Source organism: Drosophila sulfurigaster, chromosome 3 (assembly GCF_023558435.1).
Source record: "Drosophila sulfurigaster albostrigata strain 15112-1811.04 chromosome 3, ASM2355843v2, whole genome shotgun sequence".
NCBI classification, from domain to species: Eukaryota; Metazoa; Arthropoda; class Insecta; order Diptera; family Drosophilidae; genus Drosophila; species Drosophila sulfurigaster.
The window spans coordinates 15193265-15218089 of record NC_084883.1 but is presented as its reverse complement, the minus strand read 5'-3'; the positions used below and the strand labels follow the sequence as shown (position 1 = coordinate 15218089).

The following is a 24825-nucleotide window of genomic DNA, read 5'->3' as shown; positions in this document are numbered from 1 at the left end:
TTTGGAATATTGAAATGATGGTCACACCCAAAAATATGTTTCGCTTATCGATATGTCTGATTGTTTGGCTAATTTGTAGTCCTATAATATAACAGACGGGCCTGCCAATCCCCTTTTTGATTAGTAACAAGTTTTTCAAAAGACTACTTTTGTTTATAAAATAATTCCTAGCATATGAATACATTTAACACACCTAATAAACACCTTTAATTATACGATATCGCTAGTGGAATTATTTATTTTCCAGTTGCTTAAAATAATGGTGTAAAATATTAATTTTGCAACCAATCGCACAAAAAATGTCAGAAACATTTGATTTCTTACGAATAATTTTTATAATTTGGAGGAGGACATTTAGACAGTACATTACGATTTTTAGGCGACACCGAGATTTATTGGTAAACATTGAAACAACAAAATTTTTTAAATTGGGCGCCCTTGTAAAACTGCCAGAATGTTAACTGAAAAGTCCAAAGTGTCAATAAGAGCAGTTTTCGAGTGCTGGTATATCTCTTTTCGCGAAAAGTATATTTTACAAATTTATTCAATGGTCACACTCGTTGAAGGTGTTAAATAAAACAGCTTTCGAAAGCTCTTTGTTTTTAAGAAAACTATGTTTTAATAATAATGGTTATTGTATTTAAGCCAAAAGTTTACAATTTTATATAAAATTAAAAATGACATTAAAATCATAAAATACGTAGCATGCGCTACCAACAATTATTTACTAATATCAATTATTTGATTCAATACAAAACGTTAAAAATACCTGCGCAGGCGTATTTAACAGCCGGCATTTTCGCAGAAACATAGCCTTCCCCTTGCCCGCAATGTCAATCGTAGATTCGACTGTATGTGTAAATGAATATTGTGGACTGTGGCCAACATGTCGACGTCTTTGCGCGCGCCAACAAGTCGCCTGCGTTCGCTTGTCGTGGCCAGTTCACTAGCTGCCAAACCGGCGGAAGCTGCAATCTCTCACATTCGTATAGCGAGCGCGAAATTCAAGCGTTGAAGTCGGTTTCCGGTTTTCGCTAATGGTTTTGCTCGGATAGTGTCTGTGCGAATTGTAAAGTGATAAAAAGTTTAAATTTAAACAAAATTGGCTAAATGTCTGGTGTGTTTTTCCGGTGAGAGCAGCAAATTTTGTAAATACTGCTAATAAGATCCCCAGATCCCCAAAAGTAATAAGGAAAACGTTAAAACGCAAATGTAAGCACAATAAATAATAATTGAATATTGATGTAAATGTGTTTATCTAATGTCGCTCAAAGTGCACACGAAATGGAAATCATAAATTGACCAGGTAAATACCGTCCAATTACTTACCAAGTATATTGGATATTCCGTGGGCAGCACATATACTTCTATAGATGTATGTATATATTTGACATCTGACAGCTGACACGAAGCAGATATGCGAAAATTGATTGGCAAATTAATGCATTTTTCATCCATAAATAGTGTAGTGTCGCAACATTTAATGCATTTTCCATTTTGCTCTTTGGACTTTCGCAAAAAAAAAAAAAAATGATTTTCTCGTTGGCTCTTAGTCCTTGCGTTTTTGTGTTATCGGGTTCCCCATCCATTAGCAAAACATGCCAAATGCAATAATACTCGAACAGGAAAAAGTTTACCATACCCTACAACCACATTTACACATCCCCAATCGACAAGTGTAGTTTCCTTTTGTTTTTGTTTTCATTCTTTTTTTTATTGTGCACCCTTTGCCTTGCCGGGTGCTTCCGCTGCACTTCAGCGTTTTGGGGCCTAGCTCTATCGAGCAGAAGGGTGATGGGAAAAGGTGCAGCCGAACGACCGACTCACGCTGTTGGAAATCAGGATTATAGTGTAGCAAATTTAACACATTTTACAGTCACTCACATTTGCATGCCAAATGAGAATTCCAACAGTTCATTGTTACAATTGATTTAAATAGCATACGCACTGAGTTGCAAATGATATTTTCAAATTTGAATTTGTTCAATGCTTGCAATATTTTAAGCGATGTTCTTCGATATTCTAATAGTAACTGCATTTTTAAGCAGAATACTATATGCATTCCAAAAGCAAGAATATTATCGACCATCTAGAATTTATAATTAAAGCGCTTTGGCAAAAACTTATTGATCTCAAAAAGGAAACTGCAACATGTTGCTAATTTGAATAGATTTAATCTTTAAAATATGCAATGTTAAAGTAACGTTGAAATTACACTGGAATTTTTTTTTCGGGTGGCAAAAGTATAATCCAAATATTCTTGCAATTGTTTCGTAGTAAATCAAACAATATTTTGCTTTAATGGTTTTAATATACAAGCAATCGCAAACCACAGACTCCCATGTTGTTAAAGGAAAAAAAAAAGTTTGTCATTGTTAAACCAGCTCCAATGGAAAACGGGATTTGAAAACACCTCCCATTCCATGCTACGCTGTCAAATTTATGAGCAAAAGTAAAATGAAAACCACAATTGAGCCACGATCCCCAATTGCCAGCAGACTGTGTAGCTAATGAAAAATGCCAGAGAATGCAACGACATGGAGAGAACAATTTAAGAATGCAAAAATGTGTAGAGCAAGCGGTTTGAAGCGTTGCCAGCTGGGTGGCATTCCGCACTTTGCAATTGCTGCCACACAAAGTCCATCTGCAGTGGGGTGCAGATAAGAGAGAAAGATGCTGCTGCATGCCATTTATTAGCATTTGGCAGCAAAGCGTTGCGCGTGGCTTAAACGTGCTCTGGTCAAAACTATTAAAGTAAGCCCCAGCCAAGGAAGCAGAAGCGGACAACTGTTTATGGTAATGTTTACGAGCTTGTCTACCTAATTGATACACGATGTTCTATACTCGACACCATGTTGACTGCTGCCAATGTTTGTTCCATTTAAATACTATATGTATCGGAGGTGTGCCTCATCTATGCATATATGTATGTATGGACAAAGATTGTTTATAATCAAACGACGCGACAGCGCTAAACAGCTAGCGTCCAGTAAAAATAAACAAAATAAGCGAAATCGTAAAAAATTACTCACCTGAATCACACGGCTATTTAGTGAATCTATTGCGATCCGATCCAAACTCGATTTTGTGTCCAAAATTATCGCATTTCGCTGCTTTTGCACTGAACTTGAAAGTCTTTTATGTTATTTTCTGTTGGCTGGTGAATGAAAATTTCCCTAAGTTTAAATAAACTTATTCCGCGCGTGGCATCAAAATATACAATTTAATGTTGTGAGCTCTTATAATCGCTGAGATTGGTGCTTCAGTGCAGACATTGTCTTGGCCGTAAGCATTACTATACTCATATATGTATGGATATGTATAGAGTGGCATATGCCACTCGACTGCTTAACGATGCCAGTTTTTATGTGTATTAAAAATGTGTATACCCTGTATTCAAAAGATAGCTTGATTAGCTGGTGTTCATCACAAGCACGGAACTTTTTAAGTGCTAGAGAGGTAGATGCTTCCATTCGTATACTTTATTTCTCAGCAACTTTTATTTATGTTTTTTTAAAACATTTATAAACGGTATTGCGAGTTAAGTCTAGAAAAGTGCAATGTGATTAGAATTCTTGCTAAGAGCATTAAAGAAGTAGCTACCTATGTGACTTGATTATACATACTACTGTCTATAAATATTTTAAATTTGTGTTTTCCTACTTGACTTGCTTGTTTATTTTTACTCAATATCCGGCTATAATTTGCACTTTGATCAAGTAAACATAAGATGTAGCTGTGCGACTAATTAGTAGCTATGTATGTAAATAATGGTTGTTCAAGTTCTGATTATCAAGCTGATTAATTAGGCACTGAAATAAATTGATATTCATCTTCCACATGTGAGCGAACATTGTTTTTGGCAGCCTGGGCTTGGCTTTTATGGCCAAACTTTGTTGTATAGTACTACTATTCGAAACATACGAGCATAGTTAGCTCATTAAACCAACCCACTTGCTGTTGATATCTTTGCAATATGCTACCAATTTCCTGCAATTTCCCTCACGTTGAAGACCCATTGCGGTGGAGACAGTAAACATATAGAGATCCAAGCCAGCATCAGTGGCTGCTGAGCTAATTTCACTGTTAATGCTTACGAATGGCTGTCATTTAATTTATATGAGTCATAAATTTTTATAATGCACATTCGTTAGCTTCATCTATGTATTAATGCGTGGGTGTTTGTGTTTGTGTGTGTGTGTGTTCCACTGCATGTGACTGTGATGTAAGCAAGGCACAGTGACTGCGAAAAGTTCAACAGCAAAACAATTGCAACTAATTAGCTGACAAATGACTGAGCATCAGTTGTGCATAGTTTTTCATTTCAAAGCCAGCAAAAGCTTTGCACGACTTTTACATCAATTACTGGCGGAGAAATGAAAGAGTTAGCTAACTATTAGAAAATTGATCATAAGATATTCTGATAGAAAAAGATACTATTTCGCTTTAAGGAAACCTTTAAAATAAATCTTCAATATGCCACTTGGTTTTGGGGTTTATTTTTTAACTATATATGAATCTGTTGCCATATAACTACTTAAATGTTGCCATAAACTACTTAAACAAAGTGAAGTCCTAATTTGCTCTGTATTAAAGAGTGTACATTCAATTTCAAACTCAGTTCTAAGAAGTAAAATAACAATTAAATAATTATCAAGAAAAATCTTGTATTTTTATTGATTCAACTTTTAAATGTCACTTTTTCGGCTTGAATTTCTATTGACATTCATTTGTACCTGTAGTGAAAACAATGAAAGCCACTTCGTTTCTGCTGCCCACATCAACTAAACTGAAAACGTGATTTCAGTGCCTTAAAATATGTCAAATATACCCACATTGAAGTGAAAGCTCAAAGTGGAAAAAACTGTTGGAGAGAGAAAACTTTTTTGATATCCATTCATAGCCCTCATTTCCAGAGACTCGAGTGGGATTCCGTTTTACTTTTGTATTTTTGTTCGATAGCTTGTTTTTCCTGTTTTTTTTTCAGTTTTTTTTTTTGTTCTGTGGCTTTGTGTCGTATTTAAGGCTTTGAGGCGGCACACGCGTCGTATGCTTAATAAGTGCTATCAAACATGGCCATGACGAACGCATCACCTAAGCGTTTTGTTTGCTTTCACTTCACCACTCGACAACTTTCCCCTCCAACCGCTTTTCCACCTTCCACTCAAAACGTTGCCTGCTTCGAACAGTCAGACTGCAGTCAGGCATTTGCTTGACTCTATTTTGGTTTTGTTTACCTACTGGCTGCTAAAAGTGATGCCAGGATCAATGTGTGTATGCACACACACACACGCGCACACTCCACACACACAGACAACTCAAGAGGCAATCGCCACAAAACACAGACCTAATGATGCTGAACTAGGCAAGTGGCTTTTGTCTCCACCATCATTTCAGTACAAGGCATTGTTGTCAATCCTACACGAATTGCGTATACGTAATGCTATCTGCCATTGTTTTCACTATTCACTATTGGCTTATATCAAACTCCGTTACACTTGTGAGAAATTGAATAAAGAGCTCAACAGTTTCATTGTTTTCGCAGCTGATGGAAAGCTAAAGATTAAAGCACTTGAGTGAAAGTTTGCCCTGGTATGAGTTCAATGCAAAGAAAGCCCCAAGAGTGTGTCAAAGTTTGTCATCGAAAAATATATAAAACGCGCAGCAGATAGTAAATTATTTATCATGATGACTGCACATATAATAAACTAGATAGAAATTACCGGCATGTATTACGGTATTTGATTATCTATAATGGTTCGGGTAATTCCGTTTATTTAGTATAATGAATGAAAAAATGAATTACATCGCTTAACAAATAATATTGTTGTTTGACCTATAAAAGAGTAATATAGAAAAACCTTTTTCACACTGCATTAATTCGCATAAGTAACAAGCAAATTTAGAAATTAGCGTTATTGCATTGACATTAAAAATGCCCAAAAGAAAAAACGCCAATTTGCAGAGTGTTCAATTAAGAACAACTTTGCTTTCTTTTTGCTTGAGAATTTACAAACTTGAAATATTCGTAATTGGATAAGGGACGATAAGTCCTTACTATTTTGACGCGTGCCAGAATTTTGTCTGATTAATTAAAGAAGAGAAGCTGGCGTTTTTAATACTTTTCCTCAAGAGGGTTTTGATAAGCGCACGCGCTTGGAATTAATGAAATGCCGGGCGACCTTTGCTTCGGTTTCGTGCACAAAATGATTACAACAGCATTAAGTGTGTTCGCTGCTCTGTTCAGAGCAGAAATTAATTTATCATTACACATACCATCCCCCTGCCATATCGAATTTGCCAATAAAGTTCACAACTTCTGTGGCATTTATAGTTGGCAATGGAATCGAACTGTTATGGCAACCGAGAAGGAAGCACTCACGATATTGTATTACAATTAACTTTTCACTTAACAATGTTCATTTTAATTAGCTGTGCGCAGTATAGCATTTTGTGTGTTTATAACATTTAATTGAAATAAAATAATGAAATGTTAGGAATTGAAAATATGCATACATAAGTGGTGCAAAAATAAAATACAATCGAATTTTCAGCAATTGTTTTGTTATGAAATTAAAATTCATTTCAATTATTTGAATCAGTTTCTAGCAATCACAAGTTGCCATTTGCTTTATGGATTTGTTATTTTATACATTACTAACTAATGAAAGCAATAAAAATATTATTTTAAGCTGCTACATTTTTTAATTGAGTTTCTGTCGATTCTTTGTTTTTCTAAAATATCTATTTTAAATTCTGAGTTTTAGTTTATATTAGAAAACTTTATTAGAATAGATAAAAAGACTTATTTATAATTGTAGATGTTTAAAGATAAGAAAACAGGCCAATTTGGTTTTCTATAAAAACAATTGGAATATAATATAAAACATGGGAAAGTAAAGCATAAAAATACTTTAAATTCCAATAAATTTATTTATAAAAGTTCTCCTAATTATTAATTTTGACAAGTTAATTAATAAATCAAATGGTTCGCTTTAAATTCAAGTTAACTAGGCCAAAAAGTTAAAGCACTGTAAATTGCATAATCCAAAGCGAATCTGCCACATTATTCATAAATGACATGCCACATTTTCTTCTTTTTTCACACATTTAATGAGCGGCATTCTGCCGCAGGGGCAGAACACAGGTCGAACTTCCTTCCTCATCTGTGTGTTCCATGTATGCTGTCATGTAATTTAATACGAGAAGGGCCATTGTCGACACCCAACCAATTAACTGTGGGCCGCTGGGCACAAATGGACTAGTCAACGAGCGGAATGAGAGACAAATTACAAAATGAAAATGATATATGTATGTCGTTGCTGATGTTGTTGTTGTTTTGGGGAGTCGAAGAACACGAAGACAGGCAATGTCATCCCCCTCCGCTATCCAGAAAAAGACGAAGCTCCAACTTAATTTATGTGTCGAGAGCCATCCAAATTCAAACTGTTGCTGTTGATGATGCGACTGCTTGGCACTGTGGCCATCAAAGAGATGTCAACAGACTATGGTGAGAAAAAACGAAATGAGCATCTCACAGAGTGAGAAGAATTATGCAAATTGGCGGCATTTGGGTTCAGCTGCGTTCTGTCTAAAAATATGCTTAAAATAAAAAGAGCCACACATAAAAGAAATTTGAATTAATGAGCAGACGAAAGTAATGAACAAGAGCGAAACTGTTAGCCCAAAAGTAGGCTAAATTTCACAGTCAGTTATTTTATTCAATAGAATTTCTATTTAATACTCAAAATGGATACTGATGTCGGACCTTAATTACTTTGGAATGTGGTATATTTTGTACTTATGGTATATTTTGAATATATATATAGTGATATTCCGAATATACAAATATTAGTAAATTGCTTTGGTTTCAGTTTTATGGTATAATGAAAATGTAGTCATATATCGATATATGTAAGTAATATATTTTTCGGTATATTTTAGTATGTTTTGGTATATTACTTTGGTATATTTTGACGATAACTCTGCATTGCTTTAATTTTATTAAGCAAGGGTAGATAATATCTTGCAGTACACTCCGTTGTAGCTTTCTTACTTGCAATTCTTGCATGACGGCTTAATCTAAATAATCTAATTATAATTTAATTTAATTATAATTTAATAAACATTAGATTTCATGCTATTATTGATTTTTATGCATATGGCTGCATAACCTAAATACTTGTGAATATAATTGAATATATAATAGACATATGTGTTTTCATTACATCATAAATTTATTTACTTATATATTCAAATTATGCAATACAGCTAGCCAGCCATCAATCGATTGCCTCAGTGGATGCTGATGTCACTTGCAGATTTCGCAAAGCATTTTTCAATTGCAATTTAGATCTAATCGTATTTAAATACAATTATTTAAAGCAAATTTAAAGTTTTTGCTTGGCTCATCACTGTTGTTATCCGAGTGTTTATAGTCCATTCCACAGACAATTGAATTAGCATGTATTTCATTTGCCATTCTTTTGTTTTGCCTGTTGTGTTCTTTACATTGTCGGCCACGACAACAGCAGAGACTGCCTGTCGTCTCCCGGCTTTATGTGAAAACACCATTACTCAAATGCATAAATCAACTGCCAGGGACTTCATTTACATGCACAAACACTCGACCAAGGGTCGTGTGAAAAAAAAAAAAACGAAAAAAGATCAAGAATGAGCGACTATTTTCGGGGTGTCGAAGATTTAATACACTCATTTGTTAACTGATCTGACAGGGCAACCAGAATTGGTGTCAACGAAGGGCTGATAGCTATTAAATCACTTTCTATTGTCTGTAATTGTTTCTGATTCTATGGCAATAGTAATGGACTTTGCGTCAGTGTATTAAAAGTCAAAAAGTGACAGAAAAAGTGGCCACTTTTAGTACACAATTAGCCAGTGAAAGAAATGGAATGAGAATATAAAAAGAAATATGTGTGATAAAGTTCATTGGCCAAAGTTAAATGCAAGCACAGAATGAGCTTAAATTAAATGAAGCTGTGCGATGACAACAATGCAGAATTTTAATGTACTCGTCTTCATTAAGTTCCCCACATGTCGCATGCCAAACTACAAGATGAAGCATTCCAATAAAAGATTTCGCCACGCTTGCGTCACTTTAAGTATACAAATTGTTGAGTGTAATGTAAATGAATATTTCCGCCGGAATGTAATGGCCTTAAGCACTTGTCGTAATGCCAAACGATTACGCGGAATATTGTGAGCAATTAAGGCGAAACAGATTTCGAGCACACCCCCCACTTCGATATGTTGTTGTGCCAATTTGGCAGCTGTTGCATGCTTAAAAGTTGTATGCGTGAGTTTCCAACAATTGCAGTTTCAATTGTGTCTTCGTTTGGCCCCCAACTAATGCAGAGTTTAATTGCACTTAGCAAAGGGAAAGTAGGGTGAAAGCCCTGTAACAGTATTGAAAGTTCATTGTGAGCACTGTTATTAAAAGACATTAGAAGCAGAGGCGCAGCTGCAATTTAAACTTTCTACAGCTTAGTGGGGCATTGATTGAGAAGGAGAATAACCAGACACGCCTCTTGCCACTTTATCCACTTTGGACGACTTTAAATTACATTTTTATGTTGCTCAAATTGCCCGATAAAATTACACCATACTATATAATAATTGTACGTTGTACGTGAAAGAATCGCTTTAGTGTTCGCTTTGACAGTCGATTTCCGGTGCGCACAAATTTAAAGCATACTTTCAGGCGAAGGAATTTATAAAAATAATGCTTCAGCTATTATATAAATTATGTAGATAATGGCTATCAGCCACTGAAGCTCTTCATTTTTTTTTTGGTTTTCATTTTTCTTTCTCTTTATTTTTTTTTGTTGCTGTAATCAAAAGCAATTTTCATGAGCAGAATATGAAGCAGATTAAAGCCTGAGGCTGCAAGTAAAGCCGCAAATTCCATTAGCCATAAGAGTTCAGAGACAGCGAGAGTGAGAGTGCGAGAGTGCGAGTGAGAGTGATATATAAATATGTGCGTACTATATGTATGCAAATTGTAAAACTATGTATTTAAATGGCTTAAAGGCGGCTTTAAATGTGATATTTTTATTGCGGTTTCACATATGATAATTGAAGTACTCAGACCGAGAGTTGGTAAATATTTGCATTCATTTCGCTGAATGCTTTTCTCTCATCTGACATTTATCTGTGGCTTAAGCGCAACTCAGTTTATTATGAATATTGCTAAATGACTGCTGTGGCTGTTACACTTTGAACTCTAGATAGTTTGCAGTTCACGCATCAGCAAACAAACTGTGATTTTCCCTTCGTAAGCTGTGAATATTCTCGTTTATTAAAGTGATAATAACTCAGAATGACTTGCTGAGGGTTTTCAGCGTTTGTTTGTCTTGCTCATCATTTAAGGGTATTTTGTAAATTATTATTCTTCCATTACGAGTATATATTGGGTAATATTTCTACGCATTTCGCTGCTTTCCGAGGAAACTCTTGCCCTGGGCATATTCAATTACAAGCAGCAAAACAAATGCCCAGTCACAAATCTTTTGCGGCACCAAAGAAGGAGAGGGAAATGTGGTGGGCAGAAAATACTCATATCGTCTCTATATATACATAGGTGGCAGACGGTAGTAACGCATATTTCAAGGAATCCTCAGACACACATAAAGAAAACAATGTGTACAACCGACTGTAAAATGCTGTTGAGTCGCGTTATTTATTACGAAATATTTGGGCGCTACTCTGAGTACGTATGTGTGTGTTTGTGTGTGTGTGTGTGCGGGAGAGTAGAAGACTTAACTGTATTTATTAGGAGACGCACTAAGCCCCCATGGCTGAGAGATAAGATTCGCGTTCTGAACTGAACTGAACTCAACTGAAACTGAAACTGTAAATGGAAGTTGGGAAAGGCGGGACGTGTGCGGCGGGGGGGGAATGTTTGCGTTGAGATAAAAGTGTCGCGGGTGCCCGAAAACATGCGACAGATTTTAAGTGAACTGTTGATAAATTGCATTGATTTATCAAATCTACTCACTCCATCCACACTTCTCTTGTGTGTGTTTGTTGATGTGTATAAAAGGCCAACACACTCGATGGGAGTCCATAAATGGTTGTGGTATCCAGATGGTCGCCAGATAAGCGAATCAACCATTCCCGCCACCGACTTGTCATAAATCAATGGACTTCGTTTTAGTTTTTCTCTCGCTCTTCTTTTTGTATTTTTGTTTGATTTTACTTTTAGCTCGCTTTCGTTCTCGTTGCCGTTTTGATTTTTTCATTTGTTTTCTTTTTGTGGTAAGCTCGTTATTGATACTAGCAAAACAGGTTAGCCAAGTTGGGCTCTAATGGTGTCAGCCCAAAAATAGATGAGAGTTTCAGGGGAGGAAATTATTCGCATACAAATTGTACAACGAGTACAAATTGAATTGAATCATTTTTGGTACAAGAGAAATGTGATCCAATTATGAACCGAAGCCTTTATGATCCTTTATGCAAATTAAACGCCGTGCACTTTGTAAATTTCAATTAGCTAAGTGTACAGCAAACACAAACATGCTTAATACACTATACAAAATGTGTGTGTATGTGTATGCGCATACGTTTGTATGTATGTTGACATCCTTGAGGCTGCTCGGGAATTGTGTTAACAAATTAATTACAAGAACGACAAACAATGCGACAACGGCTACGTTGACATTTTGTTGCTCGACCAACTTTATCAAAGGTCTCTCTCTCTCTCTCTCTATCTTACTCTCTCGCACATCACCAGAAAATTATGTGCGAAAACTTTCGTTTGTAACTTGAGCTTATGATTGAAATGAAACAGTGCAAATGCTTTTCAGATATCCTCGTAACTAATTAGTTCTCAACTGAAATCAAAAGCGACAGCAACCGAGTTTACACGCTCTCTCCTTTTTAGCACATTTGTCCCAATTAATTTTCTGCTTTGTTTAGCTAGAAATTATACTATGAGCTTAGAGATTGCAAATATCTTATGAGCGACGAAAGCTGAGAACCTGCTGCCCATTTACAATTAAAGCTAAATCGAGCAGAATTATTTTTAAAATGTACTAAATTGATATACCAAAAAAGTAAATAAATAAATTATACCGAAGAATAACTTTGGTATATCAAAATACACCAGGTTATTTATATCTTGTTACATACAAGTATGTCCATTTTCTATAGGCACAAAGTTATATACACTTCTATTATAAGGGTAGCAGAAATAATTGGTTGAAAGTAAATTTGTATACTCTTTAATATTTGTTATCATCATCAGTCAGCAATGCAATGGCTGAGGAGCAGAAAGACATATTTAAAGTTGTTGGATTTTATTGTTGTTGAATTTAAATAAAATGCTATTAATCATTTCTATAATTAACTTCTTAAATGTACATGTGAAGTGTATGAATGAATTTTCTTTTTTAGGCAATTAAATGTGTCTTCAGCTCTCAGCATACAAATCTTGTGGAATTTGACGTAGCAAAAACAGCTGTCATAGCAACAAACATGAAATGTAAATATCACAGACTCAGATAAGATTATTATCGATGAAGGTTGCCATTCATTCAACTTGGTTATTTAATTCTTACATGCGTAGATCTAAAAATAAAATGATGTTGTGGCCCACTGATTGACTGACAAAGTGACTAACTGAAATTAAGTCACTGCCAAAATTTAACAAAGAAAATTGAGTTTATTTTGACAAGTCGATCTTTGACAAGAGAGTTCGCTATAATGAAGAAAAGGCAAATTGAATTTTGGTCTTTTCATGCTTCTCTTCGATAAGTGGGTATTTGATTGTCGAGCAGTTTCAATTGCAAACAATTTCAAATAGATCAATTCAAGCTGACGCCATTACAATGAATCTAAATGGTATTTTTATGGAGCACATCAATTAGCAAACACAAGACGCTCTCATAAATTCATTAAAAATCAATTTTTATCATTAGTCCTGCTGTAGAACGGACCCAAGACGAACTTCTGCCACAAAATGAACAATACTCGCAGCTCACAAATTGCGCTGCACGAGATAAACAGACTTCAGACTTGAAGTTGTGCGTGTCGACAGAAAATTCTACTTGGCTTTCGCAGCGAGAAATTTCCATAAAAACTTTTCGCGCCGCTGCCTGCATTGAACTGTTTTTAAGTGAGTTGCAACTTGAGCTAATTAGCTATGCACTATAAACTGTCTGCCACATTGATGAACAGCCGCGAGGTGCAGCTGCTGGAAGAGAGCTCAAGGGGCAGGCGAGTAGCACAAAAGTTTATCTCTTTCTCTCTCTGTTTCGATAACCAACTTGAGAGTATTGCCAACAATGTTTTAATCTTCATTCCGGCAAAATGGTCAAAACTTTGCGATGCAAATTAATGAAGCATAGGAGAATATTTTGCAGTGCTTAAGGTATTTTCCATTTCATTCAATTTAATTCTATTGAATTCCACGCATTGCTTTAACATGAAAAATGCAATGAGAGCAAATAGTTTATAACAAGTATTTCTAAGCAATTGTAAACATTCCTTCAGCTCACGTGAAGGATACAGAAAGAGTGATTAAAAAGTATTCTCTTGATGAAGTTATCTATAGTATAGTATATTTAGTATTTTAATAGACTATTTACCGATAATTATATATTTTTTTCTTCAAGTAACATAGTTGATCAGAAGCAACCTGACACTATTGAATAGATATGTGATTTTCGGAATAGAGTCAAAATATTTCAAATTTCAATGCTTTTCTAGTGCAATCATTTTATTTTATTTCAAATTCAAATTAATATGTTTTTGATTTGTCTAGAATGTCAGTGAGCAATTTCTTTACTTCGAAGTTTAAGCACAAAGTCACATTGACTAACGCGTTTAATATTGGCAAGCAGATTTAATACGCAATACTGCAAGCATGTTTATTGCTCATACGCAACGTAATCTCTGGCGGCCAATAACTTAGTGATTTTATACTCATATTTGTTGATTAGATGATTAGGGGCACTATTGAATATTTATGGGCATTTAGGACTAGAGTCAAAACATTAAGAATTTTAAAGCTTTTCTGGGGAAATTATCTTGATTAAATAATGTCTTTCAAATTCAAATTAAAATATTTTTGATTCTAGAATGTTAGTGCATCATTTCTTTAATTTAAAGTTTAAGCACAATGTCAAATTGACGCTCGCATTTAATACTGGCAAGAAGATTTAACACACGCACATTGCAAGCAAGTTTATTGCTCATACGAAACGTAATCTCTGGCTGACATTAACTTAGTCATTTTAAACGGAGGTAAAGCGCATAATCACATCTGATTTTCTGTCATTTCTCGTATATTTTTTTTTGCCATTGTTGTTGATGCCACAGAGTTGCAATTTTCTGTCGGCAGCTGCAAATTTGATTGCATGCTATCTTTGTGGTAGAGTTTGCCTCCCACAAGTAGATTCAGACATTGCTGGCTCTTTCAATCCCTCTGGGGGAAAAAGCTCTTCCATTGCAGCTCTTTTGTCAGCATTTTCGACACTCAATGAAAACTTCAAACGGCACATTAATGTATGATGAGTGTGTTTTTGAGTGAATCTTTCTCTGTGTATGCGAAATTGTTTTTAATTAAAACAAAACAGAGAGAAAGAGATATTAAAATGCAACGCTTGCTTGTTTTTGCAGCTAATTGCCACTGCATGCGACTGCAGCTGAATGTCACTGAGTTATGACCTCAGAGTCTTGATATGTCCTTATCAACAAGTCCCAAGTTCTTCTCGCATACTTTCATTCCATTTCCAGCCATTAATCGCAAAACCCACACACGTACACATACATATAGTCAGCCATACACTTATTGTGTCGTAAAAAAATGCGCGTTGCTCAAGCCTTGGCAAAAATTTCAATGGCTCTTCAGGCTCACTTCACTCCACTTCACATCACTTTTGGGTTCTTGGCTATTGACTTCTTGGTTCTCGGTCACCAGACAACACAGCAAATGGAATTCCTGGTAATTGAAATCTGTGCTCAGCTTTCACATTCCCAGTTCTCAGTTCCCAGCTGACATTAAAGTAACATAAAAGTATGTATGAATAGTTATTCTTCTTTGAAGTAACTATTCAGTGTAGGCATTTATTGTTTTGCTTGCCTGAGTACAAAATCCACACACGACTGCTCTCAAAATATTATGAATACCGCATAAAACATAAACAAACTCACATGCGTGGCTGCATCAGGCTGTTTAATATTTTTACATAAAATTTACATAAATAGTCTTAAAAACTGTTCAGCCAAACGATAAGATGAAATTAACAAATTCACAGTGGAAATTCAATAAAGAACAATTATAGATGTTGCTTTTAAAATCGTGATTTGAAACCACTGTTTTATTGAAATTTGAAATTGAAATTTCTAGACTTAATTTGCATAACTAAAGTTGAAAACATTCAACTGATGAATAACAATTCAATTTCCAAAATCCGTGTGAATACAAAATAAAAAAAATGTATTTGTTGATTCTTCATTATTTCCGATTTAATGATATTTAAAATGCTCTTTAATTCAAAATGAAATATAAATTACGGTTATATCTATCGAAAGCGTAATCAATATTTTATTTTGCCAAAAATACGAGAAATCATTTTTTGCACATTAAAGTTTTTTTTGCACCGTGTTGATTTCAATTGCTTCGCATATAAATCAACTGATCAAAACGATATGTGTGTTTATAAAAATGCCTGAGCTTATTTCCACAACACTTGAAATCAAATTAATGTTGCTTTTAACTCTGCAATTTCTAAAGAGTATTTCGAGTATTCTCGACCAGGGCGTTTAATCAAACTAGTTCGAATCTCAATTTCCCTTTATTTTTGTCCGCGGGGAACTGAAGCGATTACCGGAAAAATTCAATTAAAATATGCTCAATTTGACTTAAACGAAAAGCAAAACTAAACACATTTTACAGTACGTTTGTTTCCATTTATTTTGTTTACAGCAACAGAGCATCAACAACAAAATCAACAGCAACAACAACAACGATAGATGCGAAAATTTATCGCTGCGAATTTGCATCAAAAACTTTTGTACAAAATAAAATAGGGGAGACCAAAAAGTACCAAAAAAAAAGGGAAAGTTGAGGGTAAAAAATTCGCGTGCGCGAACAAAAAAAACGCGTAGATATAAAATGAAACAGGAAACGAGGCGAGAGGAAATTGAATTAATAGTTTACGCTTAAATAATTTGCCGTTTATTGCGGCTGAAATTCCAAAAAAAAAGGAAACACAATACAACGACGCGACGCATAGAATTTTCAGAGCTATGATGACGAGTTTGCTACTCAACGACTTTAATAGCGTTGCCATGGATATGGACATGGATCTCGATTCCGGTTCTGGTGCTGTTTCCGGTTCCGTATCAGAGTCTCCACTAACATTGCCAAATACCACACGCATGCTGTGGGACCTGGTCATGGAGACAACATCACAGACAACGCTCTTTGACGACAACATCAGCATAGCCACAACGGAGACACCCTACGTGCCATATGGTCGACGGCCGGAGACCTACATTGTGCCGATCCTGTTCGCCATCATCTTTGTGGTGGGCGTGCTCGGCAACGGGGACACTGATTGTGGTCTTCCTCAGCGTGCGACAGATGCGAAATGTGCCCAACACGTGAGTCTAGTAAAAACTTTTTAAATACCCTTGAGAATGTGTGATGGCAAAACGGGGCGTAACGAATAATTTTTATTAATAGGAAATCATTTTCACATTTTCGAGTTATTGGTTTTTAAAAAATATATATATATATATCTTAGGAATTCGACAGATTAATTAAAAGCAGGGGCCTTTGAATAATATTATTAAGTATATGTACCACAGATAAAAAAGAGTTTGCATAATTTTTGGAGATTTTTCCATAAACGCTTTAAGGGCATAGATAAGAAAGAATTTAACTAATTTTTTTTTAAAATCATCATAGCAATATATTTGCATTAAGTATACGTAAGTATAGAGTGAAAGGTATTATTAAGAATATTTTAAATTAAGCACACTCTATAATTTTATGTTAGCTACAGGGTATTGCATTGTTAGGCAATGGCAGATGCTTTATGGGTGTTGGCTCGAAAATGGCTTTTTGATTTATGGCGAACTTAAAGTGAATTTAATTATGCGCGACCTCTTCGCTTAAATTGTATGCCAAATTATGCATGCAGCCAAAACCGAGAAACAGAGAGAAAGTGTGTGAGCAAGGAAAATGAAAAGGAGAAGGAGATGATGGCAATTCAGAGAGACAGCGAATGTTACTTAGCTAATTAAGGACGTGGGCGGTATGCAGAGTCAAAAAGATGGTGGCGATAATGTTGTTGCCTGGAAATTACTTACAATTTTCACAGTCACACAGCAGCAGCTCGCATTCGTCTTCTTAACTCTTGTTGGATGTTGTCACAAACCAGCAAAAGAGACGTTTGCCTCCTCCGCATTGTGCCAAACTAATTAGCCATGCTCGCTCGCAACTAAACGTGTTCGTGGTGTGTGAGTGTGTGTGGGTGTGTGTTTCGGAATTTTTGTTTTTGCATAAATTGAATGCCATAAATCAGGTTATTGTTAGACATTGCGTTTAATGCGATTCAGTCATGGCTAAAATCATGCGCCGTCTGCGTTGACTTGGCATAAATTGCTAACGCATGTGACATGCTCTGAAAGATGTTGCCTACTTATTTGAGCTTCAAGAATATTCCGATGTAAGCTTGTGCTTTAACATTAGCTTAACTTAAGGCAACGAACATATTTATGCTCATACTTATGAGCTGCACTTTTACCATCGATTTTACATAAGTTTATTAAACTTGACCCAGTCCATTGCATTCACTACATTTTGTGCGGCAATCGATGAGTAATCCAGCTACATATATAGATGATTTACTTTTAAACTAAGACCAGCATTGGCATATGCTAACTTTTGCAGCAAATGTTTGTGAACTGCAATAGAGTTTATTTATGTTTCTGTTTAAGTTGTCAATCACTTATATTAGATATATTTCTAAGGGACTATAAATATTTTATTTATAATGCAATTATTTCGTATTAAAACATTTTTAATTGGTATTTTCACATTATTATTCATGAAGAAAATTATATATTTATAAGATGTTGTTTGTTGAATGCATTTGTTTTTTTCTTGCTTTTGGTTCAAAAGTTTATATTATTATATATAAAATTATTATATTGTATGTTCTATAAAGTACATTGAAAGTCATTATCTGTTAAAGTAACACATGCATTAAAATAACTACGGGAGTTTATAGAAATTTGTTTCTATACAAATATATGAATGTATTTGTTTAATATGTCAAACAGGATAGTGTAAACGTAATATTTATTTTTTTTACAATTACTAAAGAACGCAGAGAGCCAAACAATCTAAACGTTTGAATTGAATTTCATTTTTGTTGTTGTTTGTATCAAAGAGAACCAGATTTTTTCATATGTTACATTCTCTGGCTGTTGACACAACTTCAACATTCCCAACTCGCTGCACGCTGAGGTATGTTAACATGACCACAGCCAGGCAACATTGCAGCTCGTCAACGACATCTTGTCAACAGTCCGCAAGCGTCCAATTAAAATATTTACTCTCACTGCCACTTTCCAAGGGACAGTTGACCTGTGTCATCTTGTTTCAGCACGGAAATTATGCGCTGACCTTTGCAGTTCGATAATGCTGTAATGCTGTAGTAAAAAAGGGCAGCTAATTGAGGTAATTTTAAGTATATTCAGTTCGGAGTAATTTGTTTTCTGAGCATTTCAGAAAGTGAAGACAACCTTGCCCAGCTGTAAGATACTCTTGAACACATAATTTTATAAAATTGCCTTATTTGACAATTTCGTATATTTGTCATTTTATGGTATATTTTGGATGAAGTTGTATATCAATATACCAAATATATGATTTGGTACATCTTTATTATTTCCTCAGTATATTTATTTGGTATATTTATATTATGGTTAATAATACTGCACTTGATTTGCTTTTATTGTAAATACATACAGGATATTTAACAGTCGAGTACGAGTATACCAACCGACAGTAGCTCTCTCACTTGTTTAATATATGTTGCATAAACAAGATTTTTTCCGTCGCTTATTTTGCACTTGCAGCAATTTTATCATGAAAACCCATCTAACTTATGTTTGCCTTGCCAAAAAGCAAGCGAATGTCAACTGATCGCATTAAGTTGAAATTGCATTTCAGGCAATGAGGAGAGTATTTTCAAATTGCCAGTTGCTGGTTGCTCTTTACTATTCTCTCTCTGGAGCTCTCCGCCTTGAGTCGATGCTTATCGGACTTTGGTTGCCCGCGCGCGTCACGGAAATGTAATTTGATGTTGCACACACCAAGTGCCACATGCAGCTTATTTATTGTAAGGCACACGCTGCTGGCATAAAACTGAAATAACTGTATGAGATCACACTCTGCCCTCCAGTTGCAATTCATTTTCATCTCAGAGTGATGCCAGCGACACCAAATTACATACATAAAAGCAAATAGAAGAAGCCAACTAACCGAATGATGCGTTTGTCGTCTACGCTGGCTTTAATCAGCTTGCCGGCAACTAAATTGCCAACATTTCTCAGAGCTTAAACTAGCCAAGCTGTTGGGGATTAAAAAATAAACTATTGTAATAAAAGTGAGACTGCAAATCAAGCTTGACTTTCACGTCTTCTCTTTAAATATTTGCGGAATTTTAAGTAGTCTGCTACATTTCATCGCAGAGACTATTTTTAATAAAATCGGTATATAAATCAATTTTTATCTTCACGACCTGTCAAAAGCGCTTAGCATTAGCCTCAATGCAGTAGCAGTGACAAGCGCGCACATTTGCCTGAAGCTCAGCTACATAAATCAGAAGGGTCTCCGGGAAACACGTGCAAAGCGACCCCAGCATAACAGAAGGGTCAGACTGTTTATCTCAGGCGGAAAAGCCAAAATCGCTATTGGAATTTGTCAAGACTTTTCTGCTGAGTTTCCTATTTCAAAGGACAACGCCAATGAATGGCGTCAGCTGATGAACAAAGTGTTGCCTTATAGGAATAGGGGAAAAATCTGACAGGCTGATAGCATATTAATAGAAAGCAGAGACAGTCCAAGTGACTTCTCGGAAACTAAATGGAGTAGCTTAGTAAGAAATTGGGTACATGGATTTTTGGGGGAAATTTAGTATGTCTTTACTAAGAAACGAAAAGAAGAAAACTGCTTTTAATTGAGAGAGTTTAATCTAATTTAAACTGGTAGTTAGTTTGCTGAGCATTTTAAAATAAGAAGACAACTTATCCCAGCCGTAAGTTACTCAATGTTTGTAAAATAATAATAGCTTCTGTCAGCAACTATTCATTAAATTATTTAAGTTAAAATTTAATATACTAGTTTGTTCTATTCCCTGTTCTTTGCCACTAATAAATCTAGATTATCCTTATACTCTTATACTAACGAATTCATTCAGAAATGTTTCCTCAATCAATTCTCCCAATCATTATGGTTGACTTTCAAGCCGAATTTCAAATTTTTATTCATATAAGAGGAAATACAATCTGTTTAGTGTTATACTAAGAAAATATATTCCGTTCATTAATTATTCTATTCATGCACTAAATTTATCTACACTTTGCAGCTACATTCTCTCCTTAGCTTTAGCTGATCTTCTAGTGATATTGACCACAGTTCCATTGGTGTCCACCATATATACTGTTGAGTATTGGCCCTGGGGAAGTTTCCTTTGTACCGTATCCGAGTTTATGAAGGATGTCTCCATTGGCGTATCGGTCTTTACGCTGACAGCTCTCTCCAGTGATCGTTACTTTGCCATAGTCGATCCCTTGCGCAAGTTCCACGCACATGGTAAGCAAATTAACTGAATTTGTATTCATTTACAGGTTATCTCAAGCTGTTTATTCGTTCAACAGGTGGCGGAAGACGTGCCACACGCATGACTTTGGCCATCGCAGTGTCCATTTGGCTGCTGGCCATTCTTTGTGGCTTGCCAGCCTTGATTGGTAGCAATATAAAGGTGCTTTCCCCATTTTACTGTTATTTGCATTTGTTTGTTAATTGCATTTTTATTTTCTTTAGCCTCTTGGCATCAATCATGAGAAATCGATTGTTTATTGCTATCCATATCCGGTGGAATGGGGCAAGAACTATGCCAAGATTATGGTGATGTTGCACTTTCTGGTCTACTATGCCATCCCATTGGTGATCATTGCAGTGTTCTATGTCCTCATAGCACTGCACTTAATGTACTCGGCGAGTGTTCCTGGTGAGATGCAGGGAGCAGTGCGGCAGGTAAATTGAATTTTACATTTCTTATGTATTTTTTGTTAAGATAGTTTAATTTGATTGACGATTTTATTAATGAATGAATTATGAAAGTCTGCTTATGAAGTAATTAAGAAAGCTACGGTTACAACCCATTTTCAATAAATCCAAAATAGTGCAGTATTATCCTTTAAATATTCCAATTATTATACCGTATAATACTATAATATATCAAATATCGTATATCGATATTCTACCACATTCAAAAACGATAAGTACGAGAAGCTATCTTTCGTAAATTAACATACTTCTGCATTCGAAATATACCATAGTGTACAAAATAGAAATCAAAGCATACATATTATTTTATAACTTCTAAAATTAAATATATATTAAGAGATATGTCCGTGGCAATTGATAATAAATATTAAATATGTAGTAAACCCTTGATGAATGGTGATTGATATCGATTATAAGCGAATAAATGGTAATCCATTTTGATTAAACCAATTTGAGTTTGCGCCTAGAATAAATGTATTTCAATCAACGATGCATAACAAACAATTGATATTTAAGATAGAAGAACAAATTCGAATCACGTAATCGCTTTTGCTGCTGTAACTAAGCTATTTTCATGCCAAATTGAATATTCAATTGCTGGACGCCAACGCAATTGTTACTTCAATAATTTGTCCTTGATGCAAAGCATCTTAAGATATGAAGAGAGATTTTTTTTTCCTCTCTTGCACTAGATAAATAGTATTTCGTATTCAAGAGTTGTTATTATTGTTATTGTATGTGTTTTTTCTTTGTTGTTGCAGGTTCGAGCGCGTCGCAAAGTTGCCGTGACGGTGTTGGCATTTGTTGTCATCTTCGGCATTTGTTTTCTGCCCTATCACGTCTTCTTTCTCTGGTTCTACTACTGGTAAGTGTTGGCTTCTATTCAACAGCAACAACGACAACGACAAGCGAGGAAGCAAGGATGCGGATGAGTGAGCAGGATGCTGGAAGGATTTATGACTGCCGCTTAGCCGCTGTCCAGCGTTGTCAGGCAGGCTGGCTATCGGGCTTTTGTCAGATGGTTGGATGGCTCATACTGCGTATGAGTAATGCGGACATCATGCGTTGTGACCCGTTTTACTCAGCTCAATCAATTTCTAGCTTGTCGTTGGCTTATGTCTCCATTAGGTTTACATATGAAACAATTTTCCACTTCCCCTCTGCCATCCATCCATCCATCTATCTATCTCTCTATCACACTCTCTATCTCATTTCCGTTTCTGTTTGCAGGCCAACTGCAGAAGTGGATTACAACATGTTCTGGCATGTGCTGCGCATCGTCGGCTTCTGCATGTCCTTTGCCAACAGCTGTGCCAATCCGGTGGCCCTTTACTTTGTGAGCGGCGCGTTTCGCAAGCATTTCAATAGGTATTTGTTCATTCACATCAATGCAGCTGACTAACTGAATAACAGCATGCAAGCGATAGTCCATAAGCGATTACCGATTACCGATTGTCGATAACCGATAACAAGCAAATTACTGTAACTGTAAGCGTAAGCAAACTGCAAACTTATATCCACAACTCTCAAACTCATAAACTTACAAGCAAACAAACAACTTAAAACAAACAGAGAAACTAGAAAACAACAAACAGACACTTTCAACTTTACGTTTTGACTTGCCAAACTCATGTCCTTTGGACACAAATCACACACACACGTAATTCTTGCGTAAAAGTTTACTTGATTTTTGATTGCAATTCTGATGGAATTGTTTTTTGCTACTGCTTTCTAGACGCACAATTTATGGCATATGGGAAATTGCTAAGACAAAAGAGACAAGTTAATGGTTCGAACAATGCCACAAACAATCAGCGCAAAAATGTTGCAAAATCTATTCCCAAAATATGCTAGAAAGGGAAAAGTAGTTTAATAACAAATTCGACAGACAATTTGTATCAAAATTGTATCAATTTGCTATTGATGAATTCATGCAATAAAAGCAATTCCATTGATGGTAATGTCAGCAGCAGCTACGCATTGTGATTGCAATCAAAAATCACCGACTTGAGCTCGTAAAAATGTTGATGAAATATAATATTCGTATGTGTTTTATGCTCGCATTTGATTGCATCTCTAAGTGAAGGCTCCTACTTTCCCACGCTCCCAAAACAACAAAACAAAAATACCAATCCTACTTCACTCCCATGTAGATATCTGTTCTGTCGAGGCGCCAGCGGAAGACGCAAACAGCGCGACACATTCTGCATGCACAGAGACACATCGATGACCAGCACAGCCTCGAAAAGATTTCAATCGCGTCACTCGTGTTATCAGAGCACCATGCGCAGGTGAGTCTCAGGTTGAGGTGCTAAACTACCGCTATGACTAGCTCATAACCATTGCACGTGTCCATCCCGTTAGCTGTCGCCTGCAGGAGACGACAATAACAACGCTGCCGAATGGTGGACTCAACGGTGGTGGAGCGAGTAGCGTGTTGACGACATTGCCGCCTCATAATGACACCGCCGGCTATGAATTTGCGCCCCTTAGTGAGTTTGGTCCACTTAAGGACTCACAGCTGACACACAGAATACAGGAGTCGCCACTCAACTGAGCTGAGCTGCTGTCCACCAGGTGGCAGCCATCATCGTCAGCTAACGGAGCTTACAGGAAGTCAACGTGCATAAAGCATAAAACTTAGTTAAGCTTAATTGAATCTGTTTCGAGACAAACACAAGTATGATTATATTTGGCTACAAGTGCAACTTGTCAACAGTCAAATATTTTCCCACACATACTATATAGCATAAGTAAAAGTATGTAGTATACAATTTTAAGAACCAACATCGCGATCTTTCTGCGATACTGGAGAGAAATGCCAAAAGTTGACCACGTCACATCACTTTAAAGGCTCCCCAAAGAGTGCGGCTCATAAAAGAAAAAAGTTGAACGAATTACTTGAGGGATTCGGTGTGGAAAGTGATTCGAAGAACATCATGACGTTAATATAAAGTTGATGGCTTTCGTTAGTTCCTCGCGGCTTGTATAATGTATATATACTGTATATGAAATAAGTATATATGAAAGAATTTGATGTGTTTTTCATGTTCTAGTCGTAGTCATAAGGCAATGAAACTGTGTTTGTGTCCATACTAAAGTATTGCAGCCGTTGCAACGGCTTTAAGCTAACGAAATTTAATTAAAATGATTACAATAAGATTTATGACTAAGATTTAAACAAGTTACGTGCTCGGCATGTCCGTACAACAAACACACACACACAAAGGCAAATCAATTGCAAAAACCATTTACTCACAATTTCTCACTGTCCAATCTCTTCTCCCTCTGGCCTTGTAAATAAGCAAACCAAATGTTTACCATACTGTGTAAATAAATTTAAATATTATGTGTATGTATATGCAGTATATGATCAATGTATATTGAATGTCAAAGATTTTAAACGATTGTTGCAATAAATGTACATTTTGTGGCCGTTCAGCAGTAAAATTCTTTTCATTGTCACCGACAACAAATCTGTCAAATGCAGTAGC

General features: G+C 35.8%; 1 protein-coding gene across 1 annotated transcript; it reads left to right on the top strand.

The window, feature by feature from the left end:
- Nucleotides 1-1052: 1052 nt before the first annotated feature.
- Nucleotides 1053-24772, top strand: LOC133843764 (neuropeptide CCHamide-1 receptor). Its single transcript, XM_062277449.1, is given in 10 exon segments — nucleotides 1053-1306; nucleotides 15950-16572; nucleotides 16574-16629; nucleotides 20628-20854; nucleotides 20920-21023; nucleotides 21086-21298; nucleotides 22093-22196; nucleotides 22562-22699; nucleotides 23485-23622; nucleotides 23696-24772. Coding segments are annotated over 9 exon segments (1473 nt in total). The 5' UTR covers nucleotides 1053-1306; nucleotides 15950-16272; the 3' UTR covers nucleotides 23889-24772.
- Nucleotides 24773-24825: the final 53 nt, after the last annotated feature.